The 14,379-nt window shown below is 41.3% G+C and overlaps 1 protein-coding gene across 2 annotated transcripts in view; it reads left to right on the top strand.

Moving 5' to 3' along the window:
• The window catches only part of grm8a (glutamate receptor, metabotropic 8a), a 185,713-nt gene extending 172,084 nt beyond the window's left edge, over nucleotides 1–13,629 (top strand). The window contains exons 12-14 of one of the 2 annotated variants that reach the window (XM_054799984.1): nucleotides 8,317–8,457; nucleotides 11,103–11,208; nucleotides 13,001–13,629. In XM_054799984.1, coding sequence (XP_054655959.1) covers nucleotides 8,317–8,457; nucleotides 11,103–11,208; nucleotides 13,001–13,050 — 297 coding nt within the window. In that variant the 3' untranslated portion in view covers nucleotides 13,051–13,629. Of the gene's footprint in view, nucleotides 1–8,316; nucleotides 8,458–11,102; nucleotides 11,213–13,000 lie in introns of both variants that reach the window. The other variant, XM_054799985.1, reaches the window with a different exon arrangement.
• The last annotated feature ends 750 nt before the right edge of the window (nucleotides 13,630–14,379 follow it).

The following is a 14,379-nucleotide window of genomic DNA, read 5'->3' as shown; positions in this document are numbered from 1 at the left end:
TGAAAGACAAGAGTCTAATCTTTCTATTTGGTAGGTTCCATGTTTGTATGGCCATAGAACACAATATTCTATGTATTCAATATTCTTTCGTCTAAAATGTCACTAAGGGGGGATACATTTAGAAAAATGGCCGGGATTGAATGAGTTCATCAGTTTTCCACTTAATTAATCATACTTGCAACTATGCCTGAAATATGCCCATTTTTACTGTATTTTATGAACAAAAAGGACACAATGACATATATTGGTGTGTGTTAACAGCTCCAAATGAACTGAAAATTTAACTCAAGCTTTAAAGATAGCACACGTGTCAGAAAATCAATTTGCCTAACGCTGGTCTCTTTAATGGTAGCGCAACATTTGAATCCCACTTTTAGCTGTGTTATTATGAGCCATGAAGTGTTGCGTTCAAAGACACCAGGTAATTTAAGTGGAATTCACGTTTTGTGTATAGATGTATTTTCTGGGATTTCTGAGCAGACTTAAATGCAGCAAATCGAAGAGTTACAGTACGTTAGTGAGTGATGACAATATCCACTCACTGTTTTTCTGTCTTTGTGTTTATGTAGACCACACATACGCACATAATTAGGACGTTATTGTGATTTACGGAGTGTCCATCAATGCATCTTGCAGTAGTCGAGTGACAATGAAGAAGTGTCGTTCCAAGGAGGACTAGAGACGTATTTTGTGAGTTGGAGATACTGTACGTAGGTGGTGTCGGACTTGCACTGCTGTTGATGTATTCATGTCAGAATAAAGTTATAAAAGTGTGTGACCTTGTTGGGGACACGACACTATGCCTTCCATCTGCCGTCATAACAGAGAGGGTACGGCTGGACATGATGCGCATGTGTTAATGACGCAGAAAAATGTAACGTAATTAATGAAATAAATGAGTTACGGCCGTGAATGTGCTATTTTTCACAGCCCTAGTTTTTCAAAACATTTAAAGTAGTGTGCTTCATTAGTAGAGTACTGAAATTATTTGGTATTACTTGAGAACAGATTCCTATATTCTTACTAATCGCACGACTCTACCAAAATGTAGTGTTTTTGTGGCAAATATTTTATTTTATGAACTAAATTTGATTGTCGGGGAAACACAGGAAGGGAAAGAGTTACCACGCCCAACCTCTGACCTTGCAGATGGTCTAAAATATACACAAAAACATCTTGTGGAAAGTTTTCCCAGAAGTGTGTCCGTTACGGTATGTGTGTCCACAGTGTGTGCGTTAACAAGCAAAGTCATTAAGAATTTCGGCAGATAGCCTTCCTACACAAGCTGGTAATGAATGCAAAGCATTTGCATGTTATTTCCCAACTTTGGGGAGAATTTTGGCTCCAAAGGAGGAAGATGGAGGGGATTGTGAGCGAGGATGGAGGTGCTATCGGGGTGGGGGGGAGGGGGGCTTCCTGCAGGCTGGATGTAAAAGCAGGGCAGCTTGACCTATTTCCAAACAATACTTGCCTGCTTTGTGATGGTTAGCGAGACCCCCCTCTCTCTCTCTCTCTCTCTCTCTCTCTCTGTGTGCTGTGACTCACATTGAGCACCCTGACACTTCATAAACGAGACATGAAAGAAGCATATCTGACACAGGACTCTCGCCAGTATAGGTAAAAGAGGACACGCCCACTTTTCCCCTTCATCCTGCTCGTGTAGACTAAATAAAGATCACACGCAATCTATATGTCTCCCGCCGCCACAAATCTAACCGACAGATTTATGGCGGCGAGTGAGCGACCGCCCACATCCTTTAAGCGGGAGTAATCAATCCAAAAAGTAATCCGGAGCGGTCGAGAGCGACGGGGCGATGAGAGGGCGAGCGGGAAGAAGCTGAAGGAGGAAGCGTAAATTGAGTTGGAAAAAGTCAACAAGAGGCAGAAAGATGTATTGTGTTCTCATGCAGCGCACGGCCATCCTGGAATGGTATTTACCCATCATGCTGAAAGAACCACTGAAAAAACTTCCAATTTCGATGTACTTTTTGAACCATTTCCTACTTTTTTTTAACCAACTCAAACCTTCTAAACCAATTTGACTTAAGACAACATATAGCGTCCAAAGTAGCACTAGAAAAAGTAGAAAACTGCCATTTTTATGGGTGAAAAAGTGCCAACAACCAACAAAATCTAGCAAAATGTCATCTTTTTGTGGCAAATTGTCTACCATGTTTGAGTTTTTATGACAATTTTTAGGTTCTCCATAAAAGTAATGTGCTGTACAAGACTGGAATTTCTTTGAAAAACACTTCAGTTTTTATGAACTAATAAAAAGAAAGAGTGTAATCTCACAAAATGTTGCATTTTTGTGACAAAACGGAGCATTCTCAGCACATTCAGTCGGCCATGTTTATGTTTCTTGAATATTTTAATTTCCCGCAAAAGAAATGCGCTAAAAGTTTTTTGATATTACTTTTTTTTGTGCGATTGATGCACTCGACTTACTCGACACACGTAAGAACACATGTAAGAATGCAAGGCATTCACACATGTAAGAAATATCCGACCGTGAGTTGGCTGCACGAATTACGTATGTGGTCTGCACGTATGGCGCAAGACACACATACAGAGTCCGCAAGCACGATGTACAGGAAAAAATGTCATTTTGCCCGAAACTGACGCCAGCAAAATGTATGAAAGACACAGGCTGGCCGCACAGACGACGCACAAAGACGTACGAAGTGCATAAATTTATCTTACAACCAGAAAAAAACAAGACAAAGAACCTCGGCGGCCAGCTTGCGGCCAGTACACGAAAAAAATCTGCATGTCACACACGCGCCCTCTGTGCGTTTCTTTGCGTTTTTGCACGTAGACTGGCCGTAAGACCAGTTGTGACTTAGGCTTAAATGAAAGTGTTACAATAGTGACAGTTGGCGGTCCGAGCAATCCAAACATAAACTGTAGTAATTCTACACTTGATCCAACTTACTTAAGATTTGTCAGATCAAAACATGATCGCTGCACAAGACTTCAAAAAGTGATATGAGCGTCCACTATTTCCTGAAGATGCACTCTAAGCATGATGGGAAAGGTCTTAGCCATAAATTAGCCGCATCACAAAGTGTGAGAAAAATGTAGCCGCTTATACGCTACAAATTACGGTGACTAACGCAAATTACCTACCATAGCCGACAAAATCTAACAAAATGTTGTGTTTTTGTGGCAAAGGAGAGCTTGCTCATCGCATTTTGTTGGCCATGTTTGCATTTTTGCTTGAGTTTTACATTTTCTACAAAAGTAATGTTGTGTAAAAGTGTGAACCTGGTCATAGTTTTTGGCGTTTACTTGGAAATGGACTCCTATTTTCTTACTTATCACCAAAATCAGTGTTGTGTTATTCATAGCAACATAGAGCAGGGTTTTAATAAAAAATTTTGCTTTGGTACAAAACAACACTTTCTAATTTGTAGAAAATTGACATATTTTACTTGAGCGACTGATTTTGTGCTTACGAATGAAAATAATACATCATAACTAACAAAGAAGAGAATATAGCATGTCTAGCACATTTTGTCCTGAGGAGAACCTAAATCATGTTTGTGTTTTGATGTTGTAGGTTCTCTGCAAAAGTAATAAAACTGGCATATTTGTTGGTGTTACTTCAAAATGCATTCCCATTTTCCTAGGAATAAAAATAATGTGCCAACACTGACAAAATGCAACAAAATGTAGTGTTTTCAAAGTTCTGTATAAAGATAGCGTGCAGTCATTAGTAGAAAATTGGCATATTTACAAATAAATAGTATACTGTAGCCAACTTGGAAAATACAGCGTTTTAGTGCACTGTGGCCTTCACATGAAAAGTTTGTGTTCTATACAAAAAGGAAAGCATTGTAATTAGCCAAAAACAGGTGTATTTTGAGAGCTGATTGGTGGATAAGTCCATATGGCTCAACCAAACCTTAAATCTAAATCTCAAATCTTTTCAGCACAATTGAAGCTAAAACCCTTCAAAGAGATGTACCGAGACTCTTTCTACTGAGTCTGAATGTAGTCAAAGATGGAGCTTTAGTAGCAAAAACATACAGGTACAGTGGTGTGAAAAAGTGTTTGCCCCCTTCCTGATTTCTTATGTTTTGCATGTTTGTCACACTTAAATATTTCAGATCATCAAACAAATTGAAATATTAGTCAATGACAACACAACTGAACACAAAATGCAGTTTTTAAATGAAACTTTTTAATATTAAGGAAGAAAAAAATCCAAAGCTACATGGTCCTGTGTGGAAAAAGTGATTTCCCCCTAAACCTAATAAGTGGTTGGGCCCCCCTTAGCAGCAACAACTGCAATCAAGCGTTTGTGATAACTTGCAATGAGTCTCTTACAGCGCTGTGGAGGAACTTTGGCCCACTCATCTTTGCAGAATTGTTGTCATTGAGCCGCATTGGAGGGTTTTCCAGCCTGAAGCGCCTTTTTAAGGTCATGCCACAGCATCTCAATAGGATTCAGGTCAGGACTTTGACTAGGCCACTCCAAAGCCTTCAGCCATTCAGAGGTGGACTTGCTGGTTTGTTTTGGATCATTGTCCTGCTGCAGAACCCAAGTTGGTTTCAGCTTGAGGTCACCAACAGATGGCCGGACATTCTCAGACATTCTTCAGTATTTTTTGGTAGACAGCAGAATTCAAATCCATGTATCACATCAAGTCTTCCCGGTCCTGAAGCAGCAAAACCACCCCAGACCATCACACTACCACCACCATATTTTTAAAATTGAGATGAGCCTTCATGTTCTTTTTGTTCAGCAGTGGTTTTCATCTTGGACCATTTTTGCCCAGTGTCTTTGTTTATGGTGGAGTCATGAGCACTGACCTAAAGTGAAGCCTGCAGTTCTTTAGATGTTGTTGTGGGGTCTTTTGTGACCTCTCGGATGAGTCGTCGCTGCATTCGTTGAGCTCATTTTGGTTGGCCGGCCACTCTTGAGAAGGTTCACCACTGTTCCATGTTTTCTCCATTTGTGGATAATGGCTCTCACTGTGGTTTGCTGGAGTCCCAAAGCTTTAGAAATGGCTTTATTACCTTTTCCATACTGATAGATCTCAATTGATCCCACTTATGTTATGTTGTAACGGGGGGGCAATCACTTTTTCACACAGGGCCATGTAGGTTTTGAATTTTTTTCTCTCTTAATAATAAAAAGATTCATTTAAAAACTGCATTTTATGTTCAGGTGTGTTGCCATTGACTAATATTTAATTTTGTTTGATGATCTGAAACATTTAAGTGTGACAAACATGCAAAAAAATAAGAAATGAAGAAGGGGACAAACACTTTTTCACACCATTGTAATAGTAAAGTAATATTGTAGTCCTTGCTGGTTACAGGTACCTTCCATAGGCTGCTTGAGTGTTTGTCTCTTCTTTTCAAGGACTGTTTTTTTAAAGGTTTTTGAATTCCCGTTCAGAGTTGTGCAGGGATTGCATTTTTGAGTAGAGAGAGAGAGACCGTGTCAGATCCTGACATCAAGCAGCGAGATGTTCAAGGATGCTGAGTGGGTGTGGAAGAAACACTCTGTCACACATTGTGGCTGCACATTAATGCATGCCTAGTTTGTCCCATAACGCAACGTGACTTCTTGCACAACCAGCATTGGGAGGCTTTAATGCTTATTTCTATTGTTATACATGATCATTCTAAACTCTAAAACATATACAACAGTCAGCTTTATGCTGCCTTATGGCTCTTTTAATTGCTGCACACCTTCCCAGCACCTTGATACCTTCTTCATAGCGTGTGACTGTCCATGAAGAAGTAGCCTTTGCACCGCTCTATGGCCTTGATGAAGACGGACGCCGTCTTTTGTGGAAGATAATGAAGCTGTTGTGGACGGCGGTGACCACACTAGAGCCCAATTAATGCTGCAGTCTCATCAACTGGAATTATTAGTATGCCTGCTTTTTTTTTTGCATATACTGTAGATGTGTAGAATTGGCTTCTATTCTATGGCTTCTTCATAATGTAAGATTAACGTCTACGTCAACAAATGTCGCCGTTGAATGGTATTGAATTGAATCATATCATTTGTACGCTGTATCATATTGTATCGAATCGTTCTGTTTTGAAAATACATTTTTTGAATTGTCTTAACCCGTGTATCTAGATGCGTATCAAATCGTTTACCACAAAGGAAGTGTATCAAAATAAGAGCCTAGACAAAGGAAACAAAGGGAAGCACAAAACATGTGACAGTATTATTTTTAACTCATTCAATTCCAGCCGTTTTTCAAAGACAACCCCTTCAGTACCGTTTTAGATGATTTCGACTGATCTTTCAAGGCACATGGAACATTGTTTTCTTTTGCTGTATAAACATCGAACCTAGACTCCCCTCTTTCATCCAAAAAAAAAGTTTGTTTCTACCTTTTTCCGATCTTTAAGGGGGAGTTACATCCCGACGTACGTGCTCCTACGTGCTGACTACATGCAAAAATGGGGAAAATGGCAAGAGACATGCACATTGCGCGCACGTATTTTCAAACCCACAGGAGCACGAAAAGCCCGTCAGAAGAAAATTGTGCGTGCACTCAGGAAACCCTTGCACGCAGCCAGGTCGCAAGAGCAAGGCAGAAGAGCAGTGCATGTGTCGCAAGTTTAAAAGTACATTGGGTACATTGCCCGACTCCTCCAGCTGCACACTTTAACGTTCTCCCAACCTCTGTGGACGCACGCCGGCTGCTCACATAGCGTGTCCGACATTAATGCACCTTACCCGGCCACGCTGCGTGGCTCTTCACACTGTACACTGTACACACGATAGCCGAAGGTGCCGTAGGAAGCCAGTACGGCCATCTTACAATCGGAGTGCGTGGGCTTGACGAGCCTCGTATGATGCCCACACATGGTGCATTTCCAGTGAGTAAAACGTACGACAGCCTTACATGAAGCACACCCAGCACGCACGAGTCGCACGCCACACTGACAATCTAAAAGCTACCGACGGAGGGCGAGCGGCAAGCGCGTGTGTGTCACGAATCATTTGCTCCCTAATTACGACACACTTGCAATCCCACTTCCTCTACGTGCTGGCCACGGCCAACAAATTTCCAAAAAATTGCAAAGCTATGTGTGTGCATGCGTGTGCGCACGTGTGTGTGCGTGTGTATGCGTTAAAATTTCTCTACAATGCGTAACCTTCAGCAGGCGACACTTCTCCACGCTCCCTCACTTCCTCCTTCCGGTCATATGTGATATTTCCGTTCACATGATCTCTGCCGAGCTCTTAGCAAATGCACTTCTGCCACCTTGTGGCCATTGTTAAAAGTGCTCTGAAGAGAAATCCATTAGTGGAGAGTTTTGTCATCACTTCTTTGTGCCTCTCGCACAAAAAAAACCAACATAAAATACGATGTTGGGATTCAGCGTTCGGGTTTATAAAAACGTATAACTACGTCTTTGGTATTGAATGAGTTAATATATTATATAGAGTTAGCGTTACCAAAATATGTTAATATGTGGAAATTAGATGAAAGCTTCTTTTTAAAAAAAAAATTAGATATCTCTCATTTGTCCAACATGGTGTGATGGTATTATTTATTATATATGATGTTCATTTTAATTTTATATTACATTGAGTTAGCATGACCAAAATACATGTTCATATGTGGGTAAACATGCATTATAATGGTTTTATCTATCATAATATAAAACTGTATAAATAAGATGAATGAATAAATGGCTTCACCACATGTTTTATTTTACGTACTATTTTTTAAAAGATCTTAATTATTTTCCATGTGAAGTATGATTAGTAAGTATTGTTAGTGTATGTCACATGATGCTGCTGCATCTCGTATGTGGAGTATTTGTGCCACTTGAGTGAGTTCTCCAGCGTGCAGCTTTTGTCGTGATTGCGTTGAGCATTGTAATAAAGTCTGCGGCCGGGCGCGCTAATTAAAAAATAACAAGGTTAAATCATCTTGAGATGAGCGCTTTTATCATTGGCACAAAAGACAACGACTTCTCTTGAGATGGCAATTAAAAGACTCTCCTGTGTAATCACGTTACAGGCAGGAATTTCACTCCTTTCCTCATGCACACGACCAGCTCAGCTTATTATTATGATGATTATTGTTCACTGTGCACTTTCTTTCCACCTCTGGCTGTTGTCAATGTTATCAGCTCACACCTTCATGCCATGCGCATGTCCTCCAGCCCTCAGGGGAATGACTCGGAGCGCTTGAAAGATATTTCTGGAAAAGTGGGGCATTCGGCTTCTTTAAAGAGTCTTTTTAGGTGTGATTTTTCTCCATGACGTCACACATGAAGCAGCAGGAGTGATTCATTGTCACACTGTGTCGCCCCCTCCTTTAGATGTACATCCAAACCACCACCCTGACCATCTCCCTCAGCCTGTCGGCCTCCGTCTCCCTGGGGATGCTCTACATGCCCAAAGTCTACATCATCCTCTTTCACCCCGAGCAGAACGTGCCCAAACGGAAACGCAGCTTCAAGGTAAATTGATTGATTCGATTCAGAGGAGTCTGATTCGACTATCGCCCGTGAATATTCGTTCATTCGTCCAGGTCATTGTATTCTCAGGGCGTTCAATCGATCACAACTGGACTTTTCAGGTTTGTTTTAGAAGACGTTTCACCTCTCATTCGAGCAGGCTTCATCAGGTCATGCTCAAACACTAGGTGGGACACACAGCAGTCAGACTAGATAGGACAGCTCTAGTGTGAGAGCCTGGCGCAAGATCCAATCTATTTATCTTCTAAAGGAGGAGGCAGGTCCAGACAGGAATGGTTGGCTTTAAGTGGTGTCAAATGACGATCATTAGGACACAATGGAGTTGGGCCTCTGCCTGCCAACTATAGTCATTTGGGTGGTATCACCTTCGTTAGCATCCCATTCAGATGTAATGATGGTCAACGACCATCGTTGGCGAATATTTGTCCTTTAGAGGATAAATAGATTGGATCTTGCACCAGGCTCTCGGACTAGATCTGTCCTAGCTAGTCAGACTGGTGTGTGCCCCACCTAGTCTTTCAGCATAAACTAGACTAGAACTGTCCTATCTAGTCAGACTGGTGTGTGTCCCACCTAGTCTTTGAGCATAAACTAGACTAGAACTGTCCTATCTAGTCAGACTGGTGTGTGTCCCACCTAGTCTTTGAGCATAAACTAGACTAGAACTGTCCTATCTAGTCAGACTGGTGTGTGTCCCACCTAGTCTTTGAGCATAAACTAGACTAGAACTGTCCTATCTAGTCAGACTGGTGTGTGTCCCACCTAGTCTTTGAGCATAAACTAGACTAGAACTGTCCTATCTAGTCAGACTGGTGTGTGTCCCACCTAGTCTTTGAGCATAAACTAGACTAGAACTGTCCTATCTAGTCAGACTGGTGTGTCTCCCACCTAGTCTTTGAGCATGAACTGATGAAGCCTGCTCGGATGAGAGGCAAAACGTCTTCTAACACAACCTGAACGATCCAGCTGTGATCGATTGAATGCCCTGAGGATTCGACTATCAGTCTTGCCATTGAATCATATGAAGATGTCATGTGATTAAGATTGTACCTTTCTGATTACATGGGGAGTACCCACGGCTGAGCGTACATTTTCACTTAGATTGTTTTTGTTTTGTTATGAATGATACAAAATCAGCCTCATTTGTGTTAATAAAGAATTGAAAATGACGTATGTGTTTAACCAAAGACCTACACTTGCGCAAGACAGCGGCGCGTACACACAGCAAAGCCCAACTTCTCTTCCAGTTTTGTAGTTATTATTTTGTTAATATCGGGTCTCTTCGTTCTGGTTTAACGTCTTACACCCGTCAAGCGCTTTGGACATTGGCTTTCACCAATCACCAATCTTCGACTCATCCCTGAGATCTCCAGAGTAACCAGAGTCTACGCACACCACCGCAGAATGTAAACGAAGGAATACAAGCTAAGCTCAAGCTAACACCGCACAGACGCTCCTTGCCGAGCATTTTCCTCGCTAAAGTGCGGTCTTTGGTGAATAAAATGGACAGGTTATGTCTCCACGTCACCCACAGTAAGAGACTTTTGGGCTGCAACATCATGATTTTCAGCAAAACATGGCTAAAACAGCAACAACTACATTCGAAGATTTGTCGACTATGAACAGTTTCTTAACAAATCTGATTCGACCATTTTTTCAAGTTTAGGACGTGGGCCAATAATATTAGGCCACCCGTGGTATACAGTGTATATTATAGGTGACTGAAATGCTCTAGATCAGGGGTGTCGACATTGTTGTCACCGGGGGCTACATGCTAAGAAATAAAAAATAAAAGGATGCGGCGGGCCACTTTTATGTATTGATATTTTTGATCTGGATTATTTCCTAATTTTGGGAAAAGGCTTAAAAAAACCCTACATATACATTTAAAAGTAAAGCTTGGTTTTATTATTTGTCATTAGTAGTCATTAGTTATTACCTTTTTCCTTTTTGGTCTTTTCCTTTCCATTTTTGCTGAGTATTTAGTTTTATGTCTACAATGTGCCACAGGCCAAGTTAACAAACAATCCTCAGCTTATGCTCGATGTTACCAAGATCCTTTGAATGGTCGAAATGAGCAAAACATATTTCACACATATTTTTCATTAATATAAATACAAGATCACACAGTATTTCGCCACTTTGTTTTGCAAGAAATTAACTATTCAACTTGTACAAATTTGGCCAGGGAATTAATCATCTTGGGCTTAACTGTACACACGTATTTTTTTTTTTTTTTTTACTTTATTTTGACATATGTGCCAATTCTATTGTTTCATGAATTTATTGTAATGCATTTTTTAAAATTATATTTCTATTTAAAATATATTTTAATTTACATTTCTACATTCTATTTATTATTCATTTTCTTCCCAAAAGCAGGTAATTTATTTTGTATTTATTTTGTAGCAGTTACACAATTCTCCATTGGCACGTAGTCATGTGCATGCCAATACAACAGGGGGCGCCGCAGCCTCCACTTGAAAGACCCAATCGTTTTAGTTACTCTTAAAATAAAGTTACTCTTAAACGTAAAAGTAAAAAATAAGTAAAACAAAACATTTTCTCTTCAGAATGGAACAAAAGTGCTGAAACTGTGGACATGATTACAACCTGTCATATCGTAGGCCATCGTGACCGCCGCCACCATGTCGGGTAAACTGGGGCAGAAGGGAGGCGACCGGCCTAATGGTGAGGTGAAGACGGAGCTGTGTGAGAGCATGGAGACCAACAGTGAGTAAGAGAACACCACTTTTTTACTATTATACACATTTATATACCGTCATTTCCGGTGTTCCTGTTTCAGCCACGCACACGAGTCAGTGAGGACCAGGCAGCTCTTTATACGGCAGGAGCCAATCGAGAGCTATGAGAAAACACACAACGAGCTTGTCAACCACTCAATATAACAGTCTGACTCGCGGTGTCACCTTAGATAGAAGGCTAAAATCACCACACAGCAACTTAACATTTCAATGGTAGCTAAGAAATATACAAGACGAGTACCAATATGAGTTTAAAATAAAAACCAACAATTATTTTAACGTCTTCCCATAATGCATTATTCCCAACAGAGCAGTTCACTGGCCAATGGCTGCCATGGCACCAGACGGAGTTCATGAGCTCCCGTGCTTGAGTGTTTCAGCACAGGCCTTCTACACAATGAGCGGGCATCATATGAAAAATATATAACAACACAAATTCACCCAGAGCAGGACCATAACAACAGAGAATGCGCTGTAATGAACAGACGGGCTTCTGGGTGGGAACGTCAGGTTCACTTGCTCCTCCTCTTCCAGTCCCGGAAGAAGTGACAAAAAATTCGGGCACACGTCTAACACCGGAATATGCCTTTCAAAGTTATTTTTCTTGGCCGAAATAACAAGATGAACGTGTTTTGGTGTCATGAGCACTTTAAAGCTTGGACAAGGCTGGCGCTCGTCCCAAATGGGCTTCGTCTTTCAGAGCTCACAGCACTGTTGCCAACTCCTCAGTAAGAAAAGTAGCCATTGGCTGTCCTAGAAGTTGCCAGAAGTTGCTGGATGACATCACTGGCAAATTTGTACAGTATATGACTTGCATATGATGTCTCAAGCGATGCTGTATGATAAAACATAACCTTGTAGGAGAGATAAAAAAGTGAGTAAAAACACCTCAGTTATGTTATGAATTATGAATTACAAACAAACATGATTATTAGTTGGTTAATTTAAATAAAATTGGCCATCACTTCATAAAAATAAACTAATTGTAATATTTGATCTCGGCCAGCGCCCCTCAAAGTCTAGACAGCGAGGTCTCCAGCATCCACCTTTTATCTTGCAGTTAGAACTACTTCTTTCATTTATGACACATCGTTCTCGCATCACACGTTCTGACACACTGACAGGTAAGTGGCCGAGTCCCAATGAGGCTTGAGTGTAATGAGTAGCCATTTAATAAATATAAAGGAAGAAGCATTTATGATTTAAATGTAAAACAGGGCGAGATCCACCCCGGCGGTATCGCGCCTCGCGCATGCGTGATTCACGGATGCGTGGAGCTCCACGATGCTCTCTGTCCGAGGGAGCTGACAGTGCACTGACTGTTGTGACTGTTTTGGGGCGGGGCGGGCGTCTCAACAGCACCCGCTGCTGCTCGGTGAGAACAGAAACTGCAGATCAGTACGTGCTTTCACTTTTCAGTCCCCAAATACCGGAAAACTATCCGGTGACGGCAGAAAAAGTAGCTTTTAGTGGCTTTTATTTAAGTGTCTAAAAGACTGACGAGACGTGGCCACAGTCGGGTGTGGGCGTGGCTAGTGAAATTGAACACAATTTGTATTTTTACACGTAGAGAACAGGTACGACTTCAAAAGAAAAGGTGGCTTTCTGTTTATTCAGCTTTATAGTCGTGCATATCAACCTTACTGTGGCGTGATTTGTTTTCTGCGATGTGATTAAATTGATGAATAATTGATGGAAGCCATTTTAGTTCATACGATTATGGTGTCCTTAACGGACTCCTCTTTTCTTGTGTCGTGCAGTTTCATCAACTAAGACGACGTACGTCAGCTACAGCAATCACGCCATCTGAAAATAAAGTGGGACGCTCTGCTGAACGGAACAGGAAGTGTGTCTGGAGCCGAAAAGAACAAAAGCAACCAAGCGGGCAGGCGAGTGGGCGGACAGACATATGGACGATCGGAAGGCCCGATGGAATCCAAGCATGAGACATTTTGTGTCGTTTCGCATCATCCACTGAGAGGTGGGAACACAAACAGCTAGTCAGTGTGCCTGCTTTCCTGCTGCTCATTGGTCCGACCATAACTGTTCAAAAAGAATATATTATAGGACCCTTGAGTGGCGCGAGAAAAAAAAAAAAAAAAAAAGAACCATGTAGACGTTGTATCCATAAGGGCCACACATAGAGATTTAAAAAGATATTTAAAAGAAGACTCAAAACATGTTTGGTGTTCTTCTCTACTGTACGTAAGTATTTTTGTGGTCGTGGCGATTTTTTCCATTCTTGTCTCACCGTCGTCTGATGAGTCGTCCTTGCATACTGAGATGAGTGTTTCCTCTTCTGCTGTCTTGGCTAACACACCATGGTTGACGCATGCCCCGTTTTTATACAAAAAGGAGATTTATTTATAATAAAGGAATGTTTTGCAAACGCGTAGATTGGTGCGTGTCCTTTTGGAAAGTGGGCAGGACAATGAACCCCTCCAGCCCCGCCTTTAAACCATTTATGTTGGCTCACAACACACTGACTATGTCTCAAATCCTATACTCCCGTTAGTACACTTCGGCCCCATAGGGCCACAGTCTGTGTGATGGTGGCTTGGGAGGGGTGGAGGTCATTCATTGGTCATCATTTACTTTGCATAACCACCCATGTCGGTATGTGTGTTACACATGCTGTATACAGTAATCCCTCATCTATGGCGGTTCATTGGTTCCAGGCCTGGCCTTGATGAGTGAATTTCCGTGAAGTAGGATTCCTTCTTTGTAAATGGAATATATTTGTAGTTAGATGGTAGAAAACCTGTTTACCACCTTCTAAATAAGGTTTTTAACATCATTCGAGCTCTCTAGACATGAAATGACACCACTAGAGTCAACTTTACACTCCTATTACCCAAAATAATAGAAATAATAAAAGAAAATAAGCTATTTAAGACGTGAATAAGAACTGTGTGTGTTGCTATAAATGTGTTCCCTAAGGGAGCTGAGTGGTGGGTGGACAAGAAGTGACGTCCAGGGTTCAGAGTTGAGTTTTAGTTTGGCACTGTTTAGGGATTATTGTGCCTGTTGTGAGATCATTCAAACCTGCAATAAAAGCCTGTTGTTCCGGTGATCAAGTCTGGTAGTGTTGGTCTCACCCAACATTACGGTAACATTGCTGACACCTAGTGACCAGTAT

Source organism: Dunckerocampus dactyliophorus, chromosome 15 (genome assembly GCF_027744805.1).
Source record: "Dunckerocampus dactyliophorus isolate RoL2022-P2 chromosome 15, RoL_Ddac_1.1, whole genome shotgun sequence".
Lineage (NCBI taxonomy): Eukaryota > Metazoa > Chordata > Actinopteri > Syngnathiformes > Syngnathidae > Dunckerocampus > Dunckerocampus dactyliophorus.
Note: the sequence above shows the minus strand (reverse complement) of the source record. Positions and strands in the feature narration are given on the sequence as shown.